The sequence below is a fragment of the Sinocyclocheilus anshuiensis genome, unplaced genomic scaffold (genome assembly GCF_001515605.1).
Source record: "Sinocyclocheilus anshuiensis isolate Anshui unplaced genomic scaffold, SAMN03320099.WGS_v1.1 scaffold392, whole genome shotgun sequence".
NCBI classification, from domain to species: Eukaryota; Metazoa; Chordata; class Actinopteri; order Cypriniformes; family Cyprinidae; genus Sinocyclocheilus; species Sinocyclocheilus anshuiensis.
This window is the reverse complement of record NW_015557091.1, coordinates 2,851,102-2,872,539: the sequence shown is the minus strand read 5'-3', so window position 1 is coordinate 2,872,539 and position 21,438 is coordinate 2,851,102. Positions and strand designations below refer to the sequence as shown.

The 21,438-nt window shown below is 36.1% G+C and overlaps 2 protein-coding genes across 2 annotated transcripts; one reads left to right on the top strand and one right to left on the bottom strand.

The window, feature by feature from the left end:
• Window positions 1–9,396: 9,396 nt before the first annotated feature.
• LOC107677207 (eukaryotic translation initiation factor 1b-like) lies at window positions 9,397–11,001 on the bottom strand. The gene is made up of 4 exons (XM_016472016.1): window positions 10,806–11,001; window positions 10,079–10,242; window positions 9,897–9,998; window positions 9,397–9,738 (listed from the first exon to the last, which is right to left on the bottom strand). Exons 1-4 carry the CDS (start codon window positions 10,834–10,836, stop codon window positions 9,694–9,696), a joined length of 342 nt encoding a protein of 113 aa, XP_016327502.1. The 5' UTR covers window positions 10,837–11,001; the 3' UTR covers window positions 9,397–9,693.
• A 1,218-nt stretch (window positions 11,002–12,219) lies between these two features.
• On the top strand, window positions 12,220–19,795 carry LOC107677293 (ATP-dependent zinc metalloprotease YME1L1-like). The gene is made up of 18 exons (XM_016472148.1): window positions 12,220–12,406; window positions 13,101–13,232; window positions 13,652–13,835; window positions 14,288–14,389; window positions 14,854–14,963; window positions 15,071–15,218; window positions 15,335–15,442; window positions 15,687–15,860; window positions 15,948–16,100; window positions 16,190–16,322; window positions 16,404–16,466; window positions 17,671–17,783; window positions 17,873–18,028; window positions 18,134–18,285; window positions 18,465–18,591; window positions 18,676–18,749; window positions 19,403–19,489; window positions 19,579–19,795. The coding sequence occupies exons 1-18, from the start codon at window positions 12,374–12,376 to the stop codon at window positions 19,720–19,722; spliced, it is 2,193 nt and encodes a 730-aa protein (XP_016327634.1). The 5' UTR covers window positions 12,220–12,373; the 3' UTR covers window positions 19,723–19,795.
• Window positions 19,796–21,438: the final 1,643 nt, after the last annotated feature.

Sequence of the window (21,438 nt, the reverse complement as noted above, 5' to 3'; positions counted from 1 at the left end):
ACAATTAAAGCACCGATGGCTGCTTGGATGAGTGTGTGTGTGTTTGAGGTGGGCTGGGTTGCGATGGTATCCTCGGGTCTTGTGCGGCAGTCTGTGCTGTTACACCTTGCTGCCTGTTAAGATTGCCCTGCAGAGACAGCGGGTAGCACAGTCTGCCAGCCCCAGAGAACTGCGAGTCGGGGACGACTGCCAACACAATGCCCAGGAGAGAGAGGATGGGGCCGAGGGCAGGAGACACACACACACACACACACACACACATATAGAGCCTTCCTCTGGAGCTCATTACAGCGATACCTCAACACGATAGAGCAAACGTGGGCTGTGGTTCTGTGAAACCATACACCAGACGATCCTGCGTGTGTGTGCATTCAGAAATGTGCCACTTCTTTTATTCTTCATTTTCATCTCTAAATAGCAGTAGATGGTAGAATGTAAATGAGATGGTTATTACGGCAACGTTCATCAAGCCGGGCTGGAGAGACTTCAATAGCTTGATGAATATGCATGCAAATTTGTTAATTAAGTTCATTATTCTGCTGAAAATTCATTTGTCTTCCAAGGACTTTTTGCAATGATTTTAACATGTTTCTCTCGTTAGTCATGCTCCATGCTATTTAAAAGCAGTTTGGTCCACTTTTTAAAAGTTTGACCAAAGTTTGACCGTGTTGGAATGAGAATGGAAGATTAAAATTTGTTAATTAAGTTCATTATTCTGCTGAAAATTCATTTGTCTTCCAAGGACTTTTTGCAATGATTTTAACATGTTTCTCTCATTAGTCATGCTCCATGCTATTTAAAAGCAGTTTGGTCCACTTTTTAAAAGTTTGACCGTGTTGGAATGAGAATGGAAGATTAAAATAAGACGATGGAACAGAAAAAGTGAAAAAAGAATGATTTTGTATCTTAAACCCTGTCTTTGGGGAAAAAGTAAATGTCAAAACAAACCAAAATCTCCATCATGGTGAATTGTGTATGCATTTGTGTGTATAATAAACATAAGGATCATACTGAGCCATTTGAAGTTTTTTTTTTTTTTTTTTTTGGTTAAAGAATTACATTTGAATTTAACAAAACACTCCAAGCTTAAATCTGATTTGTAATTAAGTTTTTGAAACACTTGTGGTGAAATAATACATTATAAATACATTCAGAAAGCTGAACAGAACAAAATGCATTCATTACATTTGCTTAATGATATTTTAAGTTCTAATAGAATTGCTGTTTGAAATGAGAGCGGCTCATTAGAATCTAGAGGAAGTGGGATTATGTTGTTACATTAAGCCTGTTTGATTAAGACAAATGTTTGTTTAGTCAATTAGGATATTTACAGTAGCCTGTGCTCTGCCTCTATGAAGGTGATGTCCTCATCAGGGAATGTGCATGAAAATACAAGTTTTGTTCAGATCTAATTAAATAATACATTTTGCATTTATATGCACTGTAAGACAAAACTCCATAGAAAAATGGAAAAGGTTTTGGAAAGGACCCTTCCTTTAACCCTAAAATACAACACAATGCAATATTTTAGACAATTTAGAAATGTAGATTTTTACTTTTTTAGAGTGCGAGGCATTTTGCATTTTGGATAATGACGATTTTGCCACCCTTTCCAAATTCCAGAAAAAACAGGGAGAGGTTTCCAATACATAATATAATTACAAAAATGAAGTGATCTAAATAAGTGCTTTTCTGAACATCTTTCCCTCCCTACACAGGTTATTGATAATAACAAGCCAAATGCCGTCTTTTCAGATCAATTAAAAAAGAAAAGAAATTTATTTTATTTTTTTAAAAGTCATTTACTAATCTTTTTGGCATATAAAAATCCTGTAAAACAATCATGACTCTGCCTTAGCCACACCCCCTTCCCACACTAATGAGCTCCTGCCCTGCCCCCTCATAAAAAATGTCCTCCATTTTACTGTAAAATTCTTTCTGACATATTTATGCCAGGCGTTTTCAAACATTTTGAACCAAGCAATCCAAGTTTTTCTTTACAATTACAGTTTCAATACTCCTTTTTACTTTGAATGAAATGTTTGCAAGTTGTGCTTCATCTTAGAAGGGATTGGTTTGATTCATATCTAGAAAATGTTTCATTTATTGTTAGATTTTTTGTTTATTATAATCTTTATTGAAGATTTTGTTTATGACTATGGTGAATGGAAAACTTAGGAACCCTTGATGAAAATTCTCTTGCCGTGGTATTTCAACAAAACCGTTGTCCACAATTTTTCTCAGTTTTCTCAATTTGAAAATGATAATCTATATTTAAGTTAAATGTATGGTGTTTACCCTACTAATACATCACACAAGCTTGCACAAATAATTAACAAATGTATTTAAATCTGATACCGCATAAGGTGGATATAGATCATTTGGGTTTAAGGGATATTGCAATGCAATTTTAATATTTTAACAATAAAAGCACTATATATCTAGATTAAAAAGGCTATGTTATCTTTAAACAAGTTTTCTTAAATAAATATTAAACTTAGCAAAATAACAAACCTTGCCTAACCACAAACATGGCTGATATTGAAGTTCTAGTCTAAAGCAATTAGAATATAAAGCTCGTATGTCCTCTATCAAAGGCAGGCGGCTGGTATTCAGTTCTGCCTGTATGTCTGTCTGCGTGTTACGAGCATGTGTGTGTGTGTGTGTGTGTGTGTGTGTGTGTATCTGTCAATTTGTCTGTCTGTGTGCGAAAGGAGGCTGTAAATCACTTGAAATCTCTCAGAAATGCAGCAAGCAGCTAGGCTTCTCTGTAGGGGGTCGTCATCTTCTCCTGTCTCAAAACACGCTGTCATACTGCAACAGACCGGCCCGACACATACTGCAGCAACTGGCCAAAAACAAGTAGAGACACATGCACATTCCTCATGTATGGAGCATGTCGAGGATGCACAGATTGTGGAAGCACATGAAAGCTTGCAGTTCACACATACCCGTTGCATAACATGAAAACTTGACATTGATGCACAGATTTTGTGTCGTAAGGTCCTTAAATTTGTTTTTTCATACACTTACATTTTTAACAAGCTCTGTTTCAAAATCTAGTGAGGCACTTGCTGCCTGCTGCGTTAGCATGTTGCTAAGCTAACAAAGAAATCTTTAATCAGGGACAGTAAAGGGATAATTCACCCAAAAATGAAAATTCTGTCATTAATTCCTCACCTTCATGTCGTTCCAAACCTGTAAGAACACAACATCATCAGAACACAAATTAAGATATTTTTGATTAAATCCGAGAGCTTTCTGACCCTGCATAGACAGCAACAGTTAAAATATTCCGTGTGACATCAGTTGTTCAACCGTAATGTTATGAAGCTAGGAGAATACTTTTTGTGCGCTAAGAAAACAAAAATAACAACTTTATTCAACAAATTCTTCTCTTCTGTGTCAGTCTCTGGCTCCATTCACGAGAGTATCAAAAAGGACTGTTCTAGGACAGTGTTATTTTAGTATTATTTAGATAGCTTTTATTATTCTTTTCAATTAATTTTTATATATATAGTTTTCACTTTAAATTTAAAGTTTTAATAATTTTGTCATGTTTTTGTCTTTTTTTTTTAGTTTTTTTTTATATATATATATCTAAAAACTATATATCTATATAGCTTTTATTTATATTTAGTTTTAGTTATTTTATAGCTAAATGAAAATGTAGCCTTGGCAACTAGTCGAAAAAAAATTACGTTTACATTTTATATATATATATATATATATATATATACATATATACATATACTGTATATCGTATTTTGATACTCTCGTATCACTATAAAAACTCTGTTCTGGAATAGACTTAACCTTGAAAGACACATGAAATTCTGCCTTAAATTTTGGCTAGAATATCTTAGATGGTAATAATTAGCATTCTGCCTATACTGTTTCAAACAGCCTTCATGTCGGAACCAAGCATGTGAGGCCTAGAGCTGTCTAGGTAGGAAACTCATTAGATTTTGGAGCGTTGCTATTGTTTACTATGAGGCCCAGAGCATTACTTTCATCACCAGTTCAATCTATCTCCAGTCAAAGCAGTTTAATACTCTCTGGCTGACTTTATGAAGCTTATCTCCATGAACTAAACACCCGAGGTGTCCACGATGACCCAAGGAACCAGCATAAAAATTCCACAAGATGTAATTATGATCAAGTTTGTTGTGTCTCGCCAATTAACCCTGTACATATCTGATCATGTTAAAAATGTGTTAGTGTGAACTTTTTTGCGTGCATATGGTACGCAGCCATTCTCAATGACTCCCTTCTCATCTCTAAAAATGGATCACTCAGAAAAAATATATTGTAGCTACGCCAGACCATCCGTTTCCCTGGCAGCTGCCGACACCGTCAGCACGAACCAATGAAAACACATAGTCCCCTGTTCCCTATTTTAATTGGGATATTTTAGTGCGATTAGCAGCAAAGGCTCCACACCTCCTTCCCAAAACATTACAAATGCAGATCCGCACCCCGTCATGGTCACTGAACCAGGTACAATCTAGAACCTCAGGTGTCTCCGAAAGCAAGCGGCGGATGTGTCTGGCAACCTGCTCCGTTGAAGAAGGTTGAGCTAAGACTAGAACATAAGAACTGGATGAATGCCATCATTTTGAGGAGCTGCTGTTTTGAGGTTGAGTGTGTAGAGTGAAAAGAGGGGGGTGTTCGGGCTCTAAGGGACTGACACCATATGTTATGTCAGCATTCATTACACTTTTATAGAGGCCTACAGTGCTTTGTTTTCAACGGAATATGTTATCTGTGTATAGGATGCGCTGCCTAAAGATGTGCGCAGAAAACAGTTTTAATATTTGATTTTTAATCTATCAAAAGTGATAAATTGGCAAGGTAGGTGTACACCGATATCAATTATATATCGCCATCTGCTGGTTTCCAAAGTACTGACATATAGATTAATTTGGACAGACAGCGTTCTCACAAAGAGACACATGGAGATCATGGGGAAAACAATGGAACTTTTCTCCTCTGAGCATTTATTTCTTCCTTTCTCAAAGCAATAAGGAACGATAGATCTAAATAAAGAGTGCACACAGATAGTGGTAGTAAGGCAATTGGCTAAATTTATTTTTTTGCACATATAGGAGATATAACTATAAAGACTCAAAAGTTTAATTGAACCAGCAGTTTTATATGTTAGTTTTAAACAACTAATACTTATAAATTAGAATAATATTTGTAAATTTTGTCATCCAAACAAAAATGAGAATATCGTCATATATTTAGTAGTTTCTGGATGAACAAGTGAAAGTAAATCAAGAATAGTCTGCATAATTAACGTAGATTTCAACTGAAAAGTTGAAGTATATGTTCTCAAGACCAGTTTTATTTTAGTATAGTTTTTATTAATGTTCTGAATTAGCTTTTGTTTTTTTTTATATGTTCAGCTTGCAGTCATTTTATGTGTCATTTTTATTATTTTTTGTTATTTTAAATATTACTATTCAGGTTTTATTTTTTATTTCATTTTTAGTTGTTGTTCATTTCAATTTATTAATTGTAGTGCTTTTACTTAAAATTTATTCAGTTAGTTGCCAATGCAACATTTCTAATTTTTCGCTTATTTTAATTTTTTCATCGAATATTTATATATTTTTTATTTATATATTTTCATTTCAGCTTTACTTCAATTAACATGAATGTTTTAATAGATTTAACGATAATAACCATGCGACAAAATTAGACAAATTGGTATTTTTTTACATATATCAGGTTGGGGCAGGTTGTCACATTGATTTTGAGACAATTTTTTAAACGTTTTAAATTTTTTTTAATATGCACTCTAAAAAATGCTGGGTTAAATATAACCCAGCGCTGCTGGGTTAAAAAGGGACAAACCCAGCTATTGGGTTGCTTTGACTCAAAACAACCCAATAGCTGGGTTTGTCCCTTTTTAACCCAGCGCTGGGTTATATTTAACCCAGTATTTTTTAGAGTGCGCTTTTAACCAATTTGTTAATAACAATTTCTGTGATTTGCTCATTAATTGTTTTGTTTCATACTTATTTCAGTGTTTATATTAAAATTCCATGAAAATCCATTAAATAGCACATAATATGTTTGAAATGCTGATTTTTAGTATTTGTGTTCTATTTCTGTTGTCAGAATGATGCTGTTTGCTTTTTGATCTTCATTTCAGATTTAATTTACTTCATACCTTCATCGATGAATTCAATGAATTTGTTTTCCACATCTCAAAGATAAATATAAACTAGTACTTTTTAGTCCACTTAATTAACCTGCTGAAAAACAATGAGCTGGTTTTAAAGGGGTTTTGGACAGTCTTTAGCAGGTGTCAGATGTCAGAGCAGCTTCCACACCAGCTAAATCCACTGAACACTATACGAGTGACTTAAACTAAGACCAGCAAATCATCTTAGGCTGATTTAAGTTAGCCTATATTTATTTAGTAATGAATTTGAAAAAATGGTGAATTTTCCCTGTTTCAGTATGTGCAAGGTGGACAGAGAAGCTGTTGTGTGCATTTACTTCTCGGCCTGTTGGTCAGACATGACAACGGTGCTACTCGAATAAAGCTAGAGGTAAGGGTCAGTCACTAGTGTTATTTATTACCTATATCAGTCCCCAGTGAAACAGCATCATGAAGCTATAGAGACGTGAGCGGAGAGGGGTGAATGCTCGGGAATGCAAAACCACACAAAAACAATAACAGCTGGCTGGCCTCTGGCTAAACACAAACAAAAATTGTGGAATCTGCTGACTGCGAGACGGGCATTTAACAGTTTTGTCCAATATCAAGCTCTCATGTGGAATTAATACATATGCATGCGTAGCCATTCCGTTCCTTTTTCATATTTAAACACACAATAAGAGCATAAAACTCAGTGAGCTGTAAAATGGATCTGAAGCTTCTTAAAAAGTGATAGAGATCAATTGTTCAGATAGGAATGGACTGATTGTTAAAATGAGTGGGGGGGGGGAAACAAAAGCATTAAGAGCAGGAAGATTGTGCTGATGAATCGGAGACATCCATCATTAACTCTGTGTGTTTGTCTGGTGGAGGTAATGGAGTGGAGCGGAGAGGACGGTGGACAGCCCCAGGCATTCGCACGTGCTCCGTCTGTTTCCGTCTTATTCAGACACCAGCCACTAAACTGCTGAGGCCAAAACTCAGCAATTCACTCCTACACATCTTAATGGACGAACTGTCTTTGGTTTTATAAGCTGGAGACCCTCACAAATCATTATTTGAGTCGAATGAATCGTTCGAACCGTTTCACGAATCGGCCCGAGCGGTTCTCGAGTCAACAATTTACTAGTAGTGTTTCTGAGGTGTATTAATGTGTTTTTGAATGTTCTCACTCACTTTCATCCGCAAAATGGCTCAAAAACCTTTGGCTGACTGCAAACGAACCGAATGAACTATGATAGTGAACTACATGAGAGATTCGAACTTTTTTGTGAATAAACTCGATGAACATCTCGTTCACAAGTTTTATGACTATGCAAGGATTTTATGACTATGTAAAAGTGACTAATGAATATATATATATACAATTAAAATTACGCAAAAAAATAAGTTAATGTAACTTTTTTTGTTGATTTTCATTATTATTTTTTTGTTTTTATATAATTTGTATTCCGATTTATTATTGCTGTTTTTATAGCTTGATAAAAGGCACGTCCCCCAGGATAAACATCTAATTAACAAACAAGGAGATATGGGGTTTAGGAGTTATTATAAATGTGTAAAAGTGACTGATGATCAGAGCTGGGTAGATTACTTACAAATTGTAATCCGTTACTGATTACACATTATATGATGAAAACTGTAATTAGTAACAATCTTTTTTAGATTACTTTTTTTCATCTAACTTGTTTTAACATTCTTACCACTGAATGTACCATATTGATATAAAAAAGCAAAGAGAAAGAAAATATATTCCCCCTTTTTCCCCAACATCTTAAAATGCATTAAACAGTACTTTAAACCAGGGTTTACCAAACTGGGCTTACTGTAAGATCTACAGTGGGTTTGTGAGTTGATAAGAAACTAGTCATTAATTAAACACTAAAAATGGAAATATTTAATTTGTTAACTTGCATGTCAATGTGACCATTAAGCGACTTTGAACTGTAAACATGCAATTAAATTATTATGCAGTTAAATTATTGAAATATTAACTTCCCCAGAGATTTTTCAAGAAAATATTTCATGTCAAAGTGGTTTTGGCTGACAAAAATGTTTGGGAATCCATTTAATTTGTGAGAATAAATTATGATTTACTGACATTGTGTGAATAATACGTAATTATGTAATCCATAAAAAATAACTGTAATCTGATTATGAACATTATAAAATGTAACATACTCTAATGACAAGTATTTGATTTTTGGAATCTAATTATCTAATTATAAAGATTACGTGTAATCAGTTCCTACCCAGCTCTGCTGATGATCATATACAAAATGGTGCAGTTACATTATTGAAACATTTGAAATAAATGTTTTAAAATATTTTTATTAAGGCTTATTCCTGCAGTTTTTAATAGCTTGATAAAAGTCACGTCCCCACAGCTGACAAAAGGGAGGAAAAATGTTTGATGAATGATTCAATGACTCACAACGCACTGGTCGGTGAACGTATCTTTTTGGTGAAAGCATTCAAAATATTTGAATTTTTTCCACTCTTGAGTTGTATGTTTGATTTATTAAAAGGACCTTTTGTTCTCCCGAATTACAGAGTTAAATGGTTTAATCATTGCAATTAGAGTCCCAAGTAAATCTTTTTCAGACATTCAACTTCAGACTACCTTGCTGTGGTAAAAAGTGTTTGAAATGCCCACACAGCCTCAATGAGATTGGCATCCCTCAGTCATGAATGCCATTCCATGCCCTTTAAAGAGGATTACACTCATGTTTGTGCCTGGCGGGACAGCCAGAACACTGCAGACTTAGGCCACAGCTGAAAGGATCTTCAGCCGACAATGAGCCAAAATACCAGAGTGAACAAATGCAGTTTACCAACCAGAAACATTGTCAATTATATAAACTTCCTCAGAATAATGCACCACAATGTAAATTAATACAAAGTAATTTCCTTCTTAAACCTCTAGCCCAGGCATATTTTTTTTTTAAGTATTTTAAGTTTCCATTAGAATCTAATTTGACTTGTTCATTTTTAATGCAACACTGAAGGATATAATCATAATACTTTAACTTCATACCAACTATGTGGAAAGAATGTACAAAGACCCATTTCACTCATTTGTGCAATCTAGATTTAAATAAGCAGTGTTTGTGTTCTGACAATCCTGAAAGTTAAGTCTTAAAATACTTTGCTACAATAAACATTAAGGTCCCATTCAAGTAGCAAATTTTATTAGGGAAGAGAAGACAAAGAGTCACAAATCTGCAAAGTCACAATTTTATTGTCCTTGATAAAAAGATATCGTGCAATTGAGTATCTATCATAAAATGTTCACAAGCGTCAGCAACAAAAACTCAGTATCCAATTCAGACCAGCCTGGATTTAGTGGTCCGCTTGAGGTCATTATGAAGACTCAAGCTTGAAATGACTGCAAAAATAAACCGTTTTACCCTGCTGTCAGTGTTGTTAGCATATGGTCACGAAAACCCTGCCATGAATATACTAGGATTGCTACATGCTGGTGCAGTCCTTTAGAAAGCCCTGGCGGGGCCAGCATTTTAAAATCCGTGAACCTTCAACTGCTCTTCCTTTACGATGTTGATCTGCGCAACAGAACGAAAATGAGTAACTGCTTAAACCAATTTGATTTGTAGTCAAAAACAATCACAAGGGCAATCAAATTAACCAATTCAAACATACTTTGTAAAGAGAAACAGCTTGCAACTAGTAATATGATATTCCAAACATAAGCATACTTTACCTCCATCAGAAACTGACAGATATTCTTCCTTTGGTCCCCCTGTAACTGGATCACCTCTCCATACTCCAGGTGCTCGATCACCGTACCATTACAGGCAAACTTCTGTCAAATAAAACCATGCAATTTTACGCAACATCAAATAGCACTGAAATGCTTTCAAATAACAAAAAGTTAGAAAATACCTTCTTAAAGGCTTTTACAAGTTTCTTTTTATCATAATCATCTGAGATGCCTTGCACTGTGGTCAGTGTTTTGCGGCCGTTCCGTTGCTGAATCCTTATGTGGATTTTATCCTCAGTCCCAGCCGGGAGCAAGTCGTCACCCTTAGTTGCATCAGCAAAGGGATCTAGAGAGAAACACTGAAACGTTTCAGTCCCGGTTACAAGAAACAAATCTCACATATACTACTGTAATAAGAGCGCAAGACTAAAGATGAATTGCAAGTCACACAATGGGAATGAGATCAAATAATGTGCACCATCTGATTGTGGTTTATTATAATCACCAATATTAACAAAAATTCTATCACTGTGGGACTTTTAAGTGACTTCTTAGGCAAAATCTGGTCTTCACACAGACATACACTTTTGCAGTCACTTTTGATTACTGGATAAGAATAGTTAAAAGTAGTCTTACACGTATTGAACTAACAAGCAGCTAAAGTGAGCATAAATAGGAAAATAAAGTTTCCATTATTTTCCCTGACTTTTCAAGTTTTACAATCATCTGATATTTTCCATGCTTCCTCTCTTTTTTTAAGAAAAATGCTAGTTACCCATTGCATCTACTGTTTTTAAATCACATGTTTGTACTGATACATTTATGAGCGCTCAGAACAAATCACACAGACCATGCTTGAGATGATTTCCGTTTGCAAACCCGTGCACGACGCGTAACGGTACAACTTACCGAAGGACTGGAGGTTCTGTATATTGGACATGCGATATTACTGCGATTACTGTAACAGATGAAAGACGTCGGCGATCAGTACCGCTTGGAGAAGCTTCGATTTGTTGTTACTTTATAAAACAGCGTCGAAACCACAGAACGGCTGCTACCAACGAGTCTCTAGCGTGGAACACAGCGGAAGTACTGTAATGCACGATGACAAAAGGCTTTATAAGTGCATTTCCAGCTGCATTTAATTTAGGATCATATATATGCAGATAAGAAAGCAGGATTATTTTAAGAATATATATATATATATATACACACACACACACACACCTATAGTCACTATATTCATAATTTCCCTATTCTCCCTAATGTTTTATTCAACTTTCACGGTTGTTAGTGAAATAAATAAAGGCAAATCCCATTAAAAACACGTAAATGCTGTTTTGAAAATTGCATAATCGAAGGCGATTTTAAGAGATTATAAATTCACATTATCCTATTAGTGATATATAATAAATAAAGAAATAAAAACCATAAAAGCTGTTAAATATATATTTTTTAATCTAAATAAAAAGACAGTAAAACTTTTGATTGCCTTGTATGCGAACCATTTGGAGGAATATTGTGATCTAATTCTTTGTTCTTGTTATCTAATCATTTTATTATATTTGTTTTGACTGCTTTACTGACAGTTGGGCGCATGAAGCACGGACAAAATTAGTCAAATATGCCTCTCGCAAGCGTAATGATATTTAAGCAGGTGGCTTATTTTCTACCCATTCTTTTTGGGGGTCTTCAAACAACCCGGAAGTAAAGCTCACCGATCGTTTAGCTCATAAATGACCGTTTTCAGACTATTCCAACACGCCAGTTTGGTTATAGTGTAATTGTATATTATCACCACAATATTTATGACTTCCAAAGTAGTGTATTATTATATAAATAACAAGGATGCTCTGCTTTTACATGCACTAACGTTACATCTGGGGATGCGCTGCAGTGCCACACGCTACACAGACACTAGAGGGCGCTAAAGAGAGAACATTGCGCTTCGTATACTGTGATCACACAGGCACGATATTTTCATTATAATATCCTCGTTTGTGGTTGTTTTCGCTTCATTTTAAATGTTTATTTTGATCAGAGAGTAAGAAATGGAACAAAGCTGAGTGGCCATCTTTTTAACTGATTGACATTTTCTTATCGTTCTAACGTTTGTAATTTTATTGGCTTGTTATATGATTATTTTACGATTTTGTGTTATAGTTGATTTAAAAATGGTTAATAATGTAATTAAACATTTAGCAAAAAGCTTTTTCGCGCCTTACCGTTATTGTCCAACAGGCGGCAGCCGCGGCACTAAAGACAACGATTGTTGATTTAGACCACCGCCGAAGAAGTGAAGACGTACGTAAAAGCGATTAATTCGCTTAATTTAACAACGTTGTTTTTCGGTTTTACAAAGGGAAGGGCGGAGTCACCGGTGAGATTAACAACACCTAGAGATTAACCCAAGAACAGAAGAGCAGCGGATCTGACAGGAGCGCAAGGAAACCTCTCAACGAAAATCTAAGCAAAATATGTTTTCTCTTCCTACAACCTTTCAGTCGCAGGTATGAGGACATTTAACTGTTTTAAATAGTAGATGTCAAAGCCCTTTTTGTGAATAAATGAGTGGCTTTAGCGAGTAATGGAGTAACTGAACAGTGTCATTGAGGCTCTTCATGACAAACACTGATTTTGTAAATGTAAGTAGATATTTAAAACAATAATATCGTTTGCTGTTAAAAACGTTTATTTTAACCACAGTCTATTTCTGGCTCATTCTAGACCTGTAGTCACCCATCAAACAGATTACATAATCTGATTGACTATTTATTTCCATCTGTTGAGATTCTTCTTAGTTATTCTTCACTGTTGACTGAACATATACTATACATATATGCTATGTTTATATATTGTATTGAAGTATTTTAGTTACTTTTTGTATTTTTCTGATGACATTGTTATGTGATAGTACCTTCATGCTGTTATACAACAAAAGCAACAGCTGTTTAATAGAGAGACTGAGTGTGTACGTGTCTGGAGGAAAGTTTCAGTAGTGTGTCAGTATGTCAGGAGTGACATAACTGACCTACAGACCAACATACTCTATTAGCAATCATATGTAGAGAGCTTATCAGTCACTTTGACTATATGATAGTTTAAGGACTATATGGCAACTTAATGCAATTCTATTCTTTTATTTGCTAACCAGTATTTTCCACACTAGGTTATGCAATGTGACCAAAATGTTATCTTTTTTAGAGAACAGTGCCTTTGACCCATCTGATCAATGTGGTCCAGTACCTGAAGAGTTCAGCCAACACTGCCATCACCACATCAGTGCAGAGTCTACAGAGAGACCTTTCACCTGAACATGACCCAGATCTCAGTGAGGTATGACAGTCACAACAACAGCACACATTGTTTTATAGCACGTGCATGCTAGGCTTCTTGTTTACACGAGGGTTATGATAGTTAACTAAAACCAAACCAGTTTTATTACTTGAAACAAAATATATATAAAATGAAAAAACAAAACATAAGCTTACTTTATTGGAGCTAGTTGCCAGTGCAACATTTCTAATTTTAATTTAGTTTAACCTGATGTCCTAAAATAACTAAAACGTAAATAAAAATATTAATAAAACTATATAGACATATTTTGAAACAATTACAAACCCAATACAATTATGAAAACTTTCACTAAAATTAAAATAGAAAAAATAAAAATAAAAACATTTAAAATTGTAATAAAATAATACTAAATTAAAACATGATGCTAAAAAAAAATGCTAATTGGCCTGTCTTCACAGCCCAAAGTAAACTTAAAGGACCTGGGTCTGTCAGAGCTGAGGTATTGTCATGTACGTGATGTTCTGGAGCACCTGCTGCCTTCTATAGATCCAGAGGAGAAATCGATATCCAGCGCTGCTCAAAACTCAACAACATGGAGAACATCTCACATTTCTGCCTCCTCCTTCTTCCAAAACAAATATGGTGAGGTTACCCACAACATGAGGTGATGGTGTCATGTTTTTACGTAAATTTGTCTCTGTGAAGTGTTGGTAGCTCAATAGTTAGGTTAGTTATTCCCTTACAGAATTTGTTTATGCAATCACTTTTTCTTTTCTTTTTTGTCAACATTATTGAGCATTTCAAATATAGGTTGGTCTAACTTTACCGGAAATTACACCGTGCCATTTCAAACCTACTGTACTTGAATACTTTGTGTAAGCTAGATCACAAGTTGATAAATACGTAACATATTTAATAGGATGCTGAAATATTCTGTTTTATTCACCAGCATGTTTACTGATTCCCAGCAGCTTTCCGGTCTTAAAAAAGTTATTTTTCTTGTCATTTGGAAACTAATGGTCCATTTTGTTCTTAGCAAGGTGATTGCTATAAGTGTTGTCTAATGTAAGTTGTCTGTCTTCTTGTTAACATAGGGTTCTCTCACAAACACATGGGACTCTTTGGCTCTCCAGTGTTTCGCAGGCAAAGTTCCAGCCCCCTCCAGGCGGCCTGCGTAGATCTGCATCATCTGCAATGTAATCTTTACCTACAGTGACAGATAAAGATAAAGGGCCATTCACATCAAGGGCTTTAACTATAGCAATAACTCTTATAATTATTATAATTCTATGAGAACAGTGAAGTTCACACCACAACTATAATGATAACAACATAGATAAACATTGCTGTTGAAATAATTTCAGAATGTAATTTTTTTTCTTGCTGTTGAACAAAAAAAAAACAACATTGATTGGCAATCAGAATCCATCCTTCTTTAAAGAGCTTGAACATTTAAAGGAACAGACGACAAAACTGCAGTGCACACTTAATAAGTTAAACGAAATATTATTCTCCGTTGGTACGAATGCTAGTATAGTTATTGTTATAGTTATCATTGTTGTTGTGAATGGGGTCTTTACTCAGTTACATGCTGTTACATTATTGCCATTGATGGAGTTTTAGGTTCATTAGATGTGTGTCTTTTTGTGTTTATGCTTAGTATGGGTCCAAAACAGAGGTTTCAAGACAATGAAGTCCAAGACCAGACATGTGCAGTCTGGTTTTGAAGGTCCAGTAGATGCAGAGAATTATAAGCCACCCTTTATGAAGGTTAGTAAGCTGCATGACACTGGGGAAATAATAGTTAAGGCAGTTCTGGTCTCAGAAATACAGCAGAAATGTCGGAATGTGCTTAACCTGTAACCTGTCCTCTTCAGGGCCTCCTTATGAAGGAAAAGCAAGAGATGGGGAGTCTTGAACAGTTATTGAAACGGAATAACTTGCCAGAATCTGACCAGGATGCTTTTAAGATCGGCTTCACAGAGGGCTTCCTGAAAGCTCAGGCTTTGACACAGAGAACTCAAGGTAATGCATTTAGGCCTTTTTAAAGCATCTTATCTAACATTAGCCCAGAGTTTGCTTAATATTAAAAAATGTGTTTGCTGCAGGAACTTTGTTCTTACATCTTATGTTTCTAACAGACTCTGTAAAGAGGACACGTCTGATTATTTTTGTCCTCCTGCTGGTGGGTCTGTATGGTGTGTCCAGAAGCCCTCTCTTCTCGGGTAAAGGGTCGTTTTCCGACACTGGTTTGTTTCCCATTTTATTCTTTCTTTATATTTGCTTCCCTAGAATATATTGATTGATGGCATGCATTTGACTGTAGCTGGATTTCTTCTGCAGCTTTTATAATAATGTAACAACACAAAAGGTTGTAACATGAAAGGTTTTGTTGCTGTGGTGTGAAATTGTTGGTAGTTTTTTTGACTTTTTTGAGCAGATCATTAAAATGCAATATGTTCAAGTCTTCATTTTATCTATTTACCTATGTAGTTCGTTTCCGCACCACCTCTGGTCTGGATTCAGCTGTGGACCCCATTCAGATGAAGAATGTCACCTTTGAACATGTAAAAGGTGTGGAGGAAGCAAAAAACGAGCTTCAAGATGTTGTCGAGTTTTTGCGAACCCCCCAGAAATTCACTGTGCTCGGTGGTAAACTTCCCAAAGGTGAAACTCTTTACTTAATTTACTTATGGACATAGGTTTTTTTGTTTTTCATTTGTATAAAATGTCTAACCTAGATGTGTATTTTAGGTATCTTGCTTGTGGGGCCTCCAGGAACAGGAAAAACCCTGTTGGCCAGAGCTGTAGCAGGTGAAGCAGACGTGCCCTTTTACTACGCCTCCGGGTCAGAGTTTGACGAAATGTTTGTGGGAGTCGGCGCGAGTCGCATCAGAAACCTTTTCAGTGAGTCGTTTAAGGAAAAACGCAGTCTTGCATTGCCCATAATGCTTCTGCTGTTAATAAAATCACTCCTTTACTGTTTTTTCTCACAGAGGAAGCCAAAGCTAGTGCACCATGTGTAATATTTATCGACGAACTGGACAGTGTAGGAGGGAAGAGAATCGAGTCTCCCATGCACCCATACTCGCGACAAACCATCAACCAGCTGCTCGCTGAGATGGATGGGTAAGTCAATGGCTTTTTATTACATTTCTTCTTTTTGAAAGAAATTACACAGGTCTTATTGTAGTATTTTGATGATTTCAGGTTTAAACCCAATGAAGGAGTCATTGTGATTGGAGCTACGAACTTTGCTGAAGCTTTGGACAAGTAGGTTTCTCCAGCCATCTGTTCAAAGGAAAAATCATTTACTTGTCCAAACCCATAACACTATTTTGAAACTCAAATTAAAATATTTATGAAACCTGAGAAATTTCTCTCCCTCAATTGAAAGTCCAGGTAACTAAAACTTAGAAGATCCAAAAAGGTCATAAAGGCATCGTAAAATGAATCTATATAAATTGACTGGTTTAATCCAAGTCATGTGAAGAGATACTATTGCTTTATATGGTGAACATTTTATTTACATGACAGAAGTTTTATTTTTGGTTAAACTATTCCTGTAATTCCATGTTTTTACATGCAGGCATATTTATATTTTAAAGGGGTGGTTGATTATGATTTCACTTTTTAAACTTTAGTTATTGTGTAATGTTGATGTTAGAGCATAAACAACGTCTGCAAAGTTACGACGCTCAAAGTTCAATGCAAAGGGAGATGTTTTCTTTTAAAGAAATTGCTGTTTAAGGACTACAAAAAAAGGCTGGTAGGGACTACAACGAGCTTCTTCCTGGGCTTGTGACATCACTAACCTCGATGTTTACATAAACCATGTCCCCGGGAACATGCAACTACCTGTAATGTTAGGGGGGTGTGACGTTTCCAGACAACGTGCACTAGGCGGTTAGCGAATCACAACACACTGAGCCAGCTAACCAATCTGAGCCCGATTGCGTATTTCTGAGGGAGGGGCTTCAGAGAACCAGGAACTCAGCAGACCATTTTGACGAGAACAGAAACAGCAGTGTAGAATAAAGGTAAAATATGTGAAAATAATGCGTTTTTTTAAAAGCGAAGCATGAACACATATTACACTGCACCCCATAAACACAATCAAGCTTTCGAAAAAAGCTGATCAACCACCCCTGCAAACACTAAGCTTAGGCTAATAGACTTGCAAGTGGGTTCCAAAATTTGCATAGAGCAGCTCACGTTTGCAGAAATACTTTAAAGGTATTAAAGCAACAACCCCAAATCCCACTGATATCTTTAACTAGGAATATTTGACTCCAGCTTTAACATGAAGCTTATAGCAGGTAGTTTCTACTGCTTTTGAACTGTTTTCATCGGGGCATGTGTTTCTCTGATAGGGCACTATGTTTCTGTAACTGTCTAGTTAACATTTTACTCTCTAATCATACAATCTTTGTGATAGCCTAAATCTATAAACCTCTTATGATAATGTGTGTTTTAGTGCACTGGTGAGACCTGGCCGGTTTGACATGCAAGTCACCGTCCCAAGACCGGATGTGAAGGGACGCACAGAAATCCTGGAGTGGTATTTGAAAAAAATTAAGGTGGATTCTGGTAAGAATGATTAAGAGAAACCAAATATGTTTTAAAAGATTCTTGTTAGTACAATCCAATAAAATAACCTGTTTTTGTGTGTTTTGTAGCTGTTGATGCAGAGATCATTGCTAGGGGAACAGTGGGTTTCTCTGGAGCCGGACTGGAGAACTTGGTGAACCAGGCGGCGCTGAAAGCAGCAGGCGATGGGAAAGACCTGGTGACCATGAAGGAGATGGAGTTTGCGAAGGATAAGATCCTGATGGGTGAGGGCAGTAGGGACATACAGATTACTCTCTGCACCATGTGATGGGGATTAATGCTTTGATCAAAGAGATTCTTTCCTGACATCTTCTTCTCTGTCTGTCCAGGCCCAGAGCGCCGGAGTGTGCAGATTGACAAGAGAAATAAGATGATCACAGCCTATCATGAGTCAGGACACGCTATAGTGGCTTATTACACCAAAGACGCAATGCCAATCAACAAAGCTACCATCATGCCACGCGGCCCTTCACTTGGTCATGTGAGTAGCTGGTCTTAATGTTTCATTATGATGTGAAGTAGTTGTTTCACAATAAAAGCTTTTCAGACAAAAAAGTTCAACAGTAGTTTTGCAGAAAGAGGCTTCAAGAAATTATAGCTTTTGCTCTCTAGGGGTATACATCATAAACCCATTGTGCTGCTTTCTCTGGTCTCTCTCAGGTATCTTTGCTGCCAGAGAATGATCGCTGGAATGAGACACGGGCCCAGCTGCTGGCTCAGATGGACGTCAGCATGGGCGGCAGGGTTGCTGAGGAACTGGTGTTTGGAAATGATCACATCACTACCGGTGAGAGGTGTCCCTAACTGAACATTGCTACTTTGAATTCTTGGAATTATCAACATCATGATGTTTTATTTGTTCTTCCTACAGGAGCATCCAGTGATTTTGATGGAGCCACTAAAATAGCACAGATGATGGTGACACAGTTTGGAATGAGTGACAAGGTAAAAAATAATTAATCACGAAATAATGCTCTTTTTTTTCTTTCTTGTGTGATCAGTAATGATTTCATAATTTAGGCCAAAGTGTCCCAAACTGCGGTTTGTGAGTTGATGATAAAGTAATAAATATAATTTTATTAATTAATTTTAAAAGTTTACATAAAAACATAAAATAAAACACTCTTTTAAAAAATAATTATTTAATTTGTTTACCTGCATGTCGTGTCAATTATTGGACATCAGAGAACCGTGAACATGTAAATGTTGAGTTAAATTACTGAAATATTAACTTCAAGTCAATATTGTAGGTCAAAGGGATTCAACTGAGTCAGATCACATTTTAAGTGAAAATATTTTATATATTCAAAAAGAAAGGAAGCAAATAGCTATTTGGAGAAGCCATTTGAGTCCTTCCATGTGTTCAAAGCCATTAGGGATGTGTAAGCGCTTACATTCCAGACTTAAATCTGTGTTTCATCCTAATCCGTTCCCCAGCACTCAGTTCATACTCCACATCCAAAAATGAGCAGTGCATATGCAGGGTCTAAATTACATTTAGATCTGCCCATCTCTAACGTCAGGATCCTGTCGTAATCAGAAACTTGTGTGAAGCCTTTGTGCTTTAATATTCACTCACCTCTCTGTGCTTTGAGCAGCTGGGGGTCATGACCTATAATGACCTGACGAACCATAGCTCTGAGACCCAGGCTGCTGTAGAACAGGAAGTCAGGGTGCTGTTGCAGGTAGGTGTTTAGTTTTTGTTTTTAAGCGATATTTGACTGATGATTATGGCAATTCTTCTTCTAATTTGAATTGCCGAACTTTCATACAGAACTCGTATGAAAGGGCAAAGAATCTACTTAAGACCTACAGCAAAGAGCACAAGCTGCTGGCCGATGCCCTGCTGACGTACGAGACTCTAAATGCAAAGGAAATTCAGATGATCCTGGAGGGAAAGTCACTGGACCCCAGATGATGAAGTCTTGGATTAACAGAGACATTTCAAGGCACAAGCTTACCTTACCTGTTAATATAAATGTTTGTAATAAGAAAGGCATTTGGAAGACTTTCTGGCCTTCTCTTTTAATATTTTTCATTTTCAGGCAAAACATTGGCTTTCAAACAGACACTAAGCTAACAGAAATTCAGATCTTTCCTATTAATTTGAGAGGGTAAATTGACATCAAAAGTATATATGCCTCAGCAGTGAACCAATTGTAATAGCTACAAATCAATTAAACTGTAAATTCTTGCTTTGTTTTTAGAACCTAAGTATATAACAGGAAAATTATGATGTTCATTACTTGTTTTCTTCACCCTATTCTCTGTTACCCAGACATCAGATTGAAGCACTTGCTTACAAGTCATTTTATGAAATGGAGAAAAACAGGAAGCTCATAAATAGTGCATTTTCCTTGAAAGCAAGTGGCAAGTCAGAATGTCCCATTTTCAATAATCATAGTAGTACAGACTGTTCACTTTTTCAATGCAACCTTAAATCACAAACCAAGTACGAATGTGACTTCGGAATGTCAGTATTATTTTAGCATCTACAGATACAGAATAAATATATCTGTAAATGCATATCTGAGCAATTGACTCGGAGTACTGTAGATTTTTGTGTAATGTTTCCGCTGAACCTTTCGACCTTAGTAGGCCCTGATTTTATTCATTAAGTTATTTATTTCAATATGCTTTTTCCAGGGGTATCTAAAGCCTCCTGCCGCTATCCTCGGCCACATTTGGGTTGTCTGCATGTGTATGTTTCATGACACAGGTAACTGCACTGTTTATATGTGTGTTTGAATTTTGAAATTATTATTTGTGTGCTTTCTTTTGAAATTAATACCATTTTTATTTTTATTTCTCTCAATCAGAAATGAACATAGACTAAATAAAGTAAATAAATGAAGCCTATTTCCTTGTCGTTTCCTGAAAGCAAGAATGTTAAGCTGGGTATGAGACTGAAATTAACACTGAAATGAATTTGGTTTAATTTCATGGATCCTTTTCAAAGGTCCAGAATAAAATACTGGCAGTAAACCATTCAGTCTGAAAATCGCAGGTATCAGGTTAGGTGTGCTGAGATGATCTTTGGTTATCTTATTTCAAATTGGTGGTCTACACATATTCAGGTCCTTTTTTCTCATCATTCGTTATATGTTTCTTTATGGAAGCCAATTAAAGCCAATCATGAATTAGGGAATCACCTCAATAGCTTTGAGACAATAGCTTTGTTGTGTCCGTGAGAGAAACTGCACTCAGTGTTTTGCATCTTTACCCAAGTCTGTAATTAAAGGGTTTTGTTTCAAACCACCACAATTACTGGTTACAAGAGGAAGGATTGCATGTTTAAAGACCCTTTGTTGAAAGAATTGTGTTTTCCCGTTGGTTTTCTGTTGTGAAAGGCTTTATATAAATGCCTAGATGTTATTGGGACCTGATAAATACTGGTCACAAACATGAGCAGAACAGCAGAGCTGAGATGAGATATGCTTGTGCTTAGTTTTTTTACTTTTTGCAAAGAGACATAATGATCTTTGAAATAAATAATCACTAAAATGGAGGAGGATATTGCTATAATTGGAATTGGATGCAACTTCCCAGGAGGTAAATGTGTGTTTTTAGAGAGGTGTGTGTTTGTGTGTTTGTGTGTGTGTGTGTGTGTGTGTGTGTGTGTGTGTGTGTGTGT

What these genes read in the sequence shown, in the direction of transcription:
- LOC107677207 (XM_016472016.1), bottom strand. Translation starts at nt 10,836, where the DNA reads ATGTCCAATATACAGAACCTCCAGTCCTTCG. An exon ending in TTGTAAAAGCCTTTAAGAAG is followed by an intron (nt 9,999 to 10,078) that starts GTATTTTCTAAC and finishes TTTATTTGACAG; the next exon opens with AAGTTTGCCTGTAATGGTAC. An exon ending in TCTGTCAGTTTCTGATGGAG is followed by an intron (nt 9,739 to 9,896) that starts GTAAAGTATGCT and finishes TCTGTTGCGCAG; the next exon opens with ATCAACATCGTAAAGGAAGA.
- LOC107677293 (XM_016472148.1), top strand. Translation starts at nt 12,374, where the DNA reads ATGTTTTCTCTTCCTACAACCTTTCAGTCGCAG. An exon ending in CTACAACCTTTCAGTCGCAG is followed by an intron (nt 12,407 to 13,100) that starts GTATGAGGACAT and finishes TATCTTTTTTAG; the next exon opens with AGAACAGTGCCTTTGACCCA. An exon ending in ATGACCCAGATCTCAGTGAG is followed by an intron (nt 13,233 to 13,651) that starts GTATGACAGTCA and finishes CTGTCTTCACAG; the next exon opens with CCCAAAGTAAACTTAAAGGA.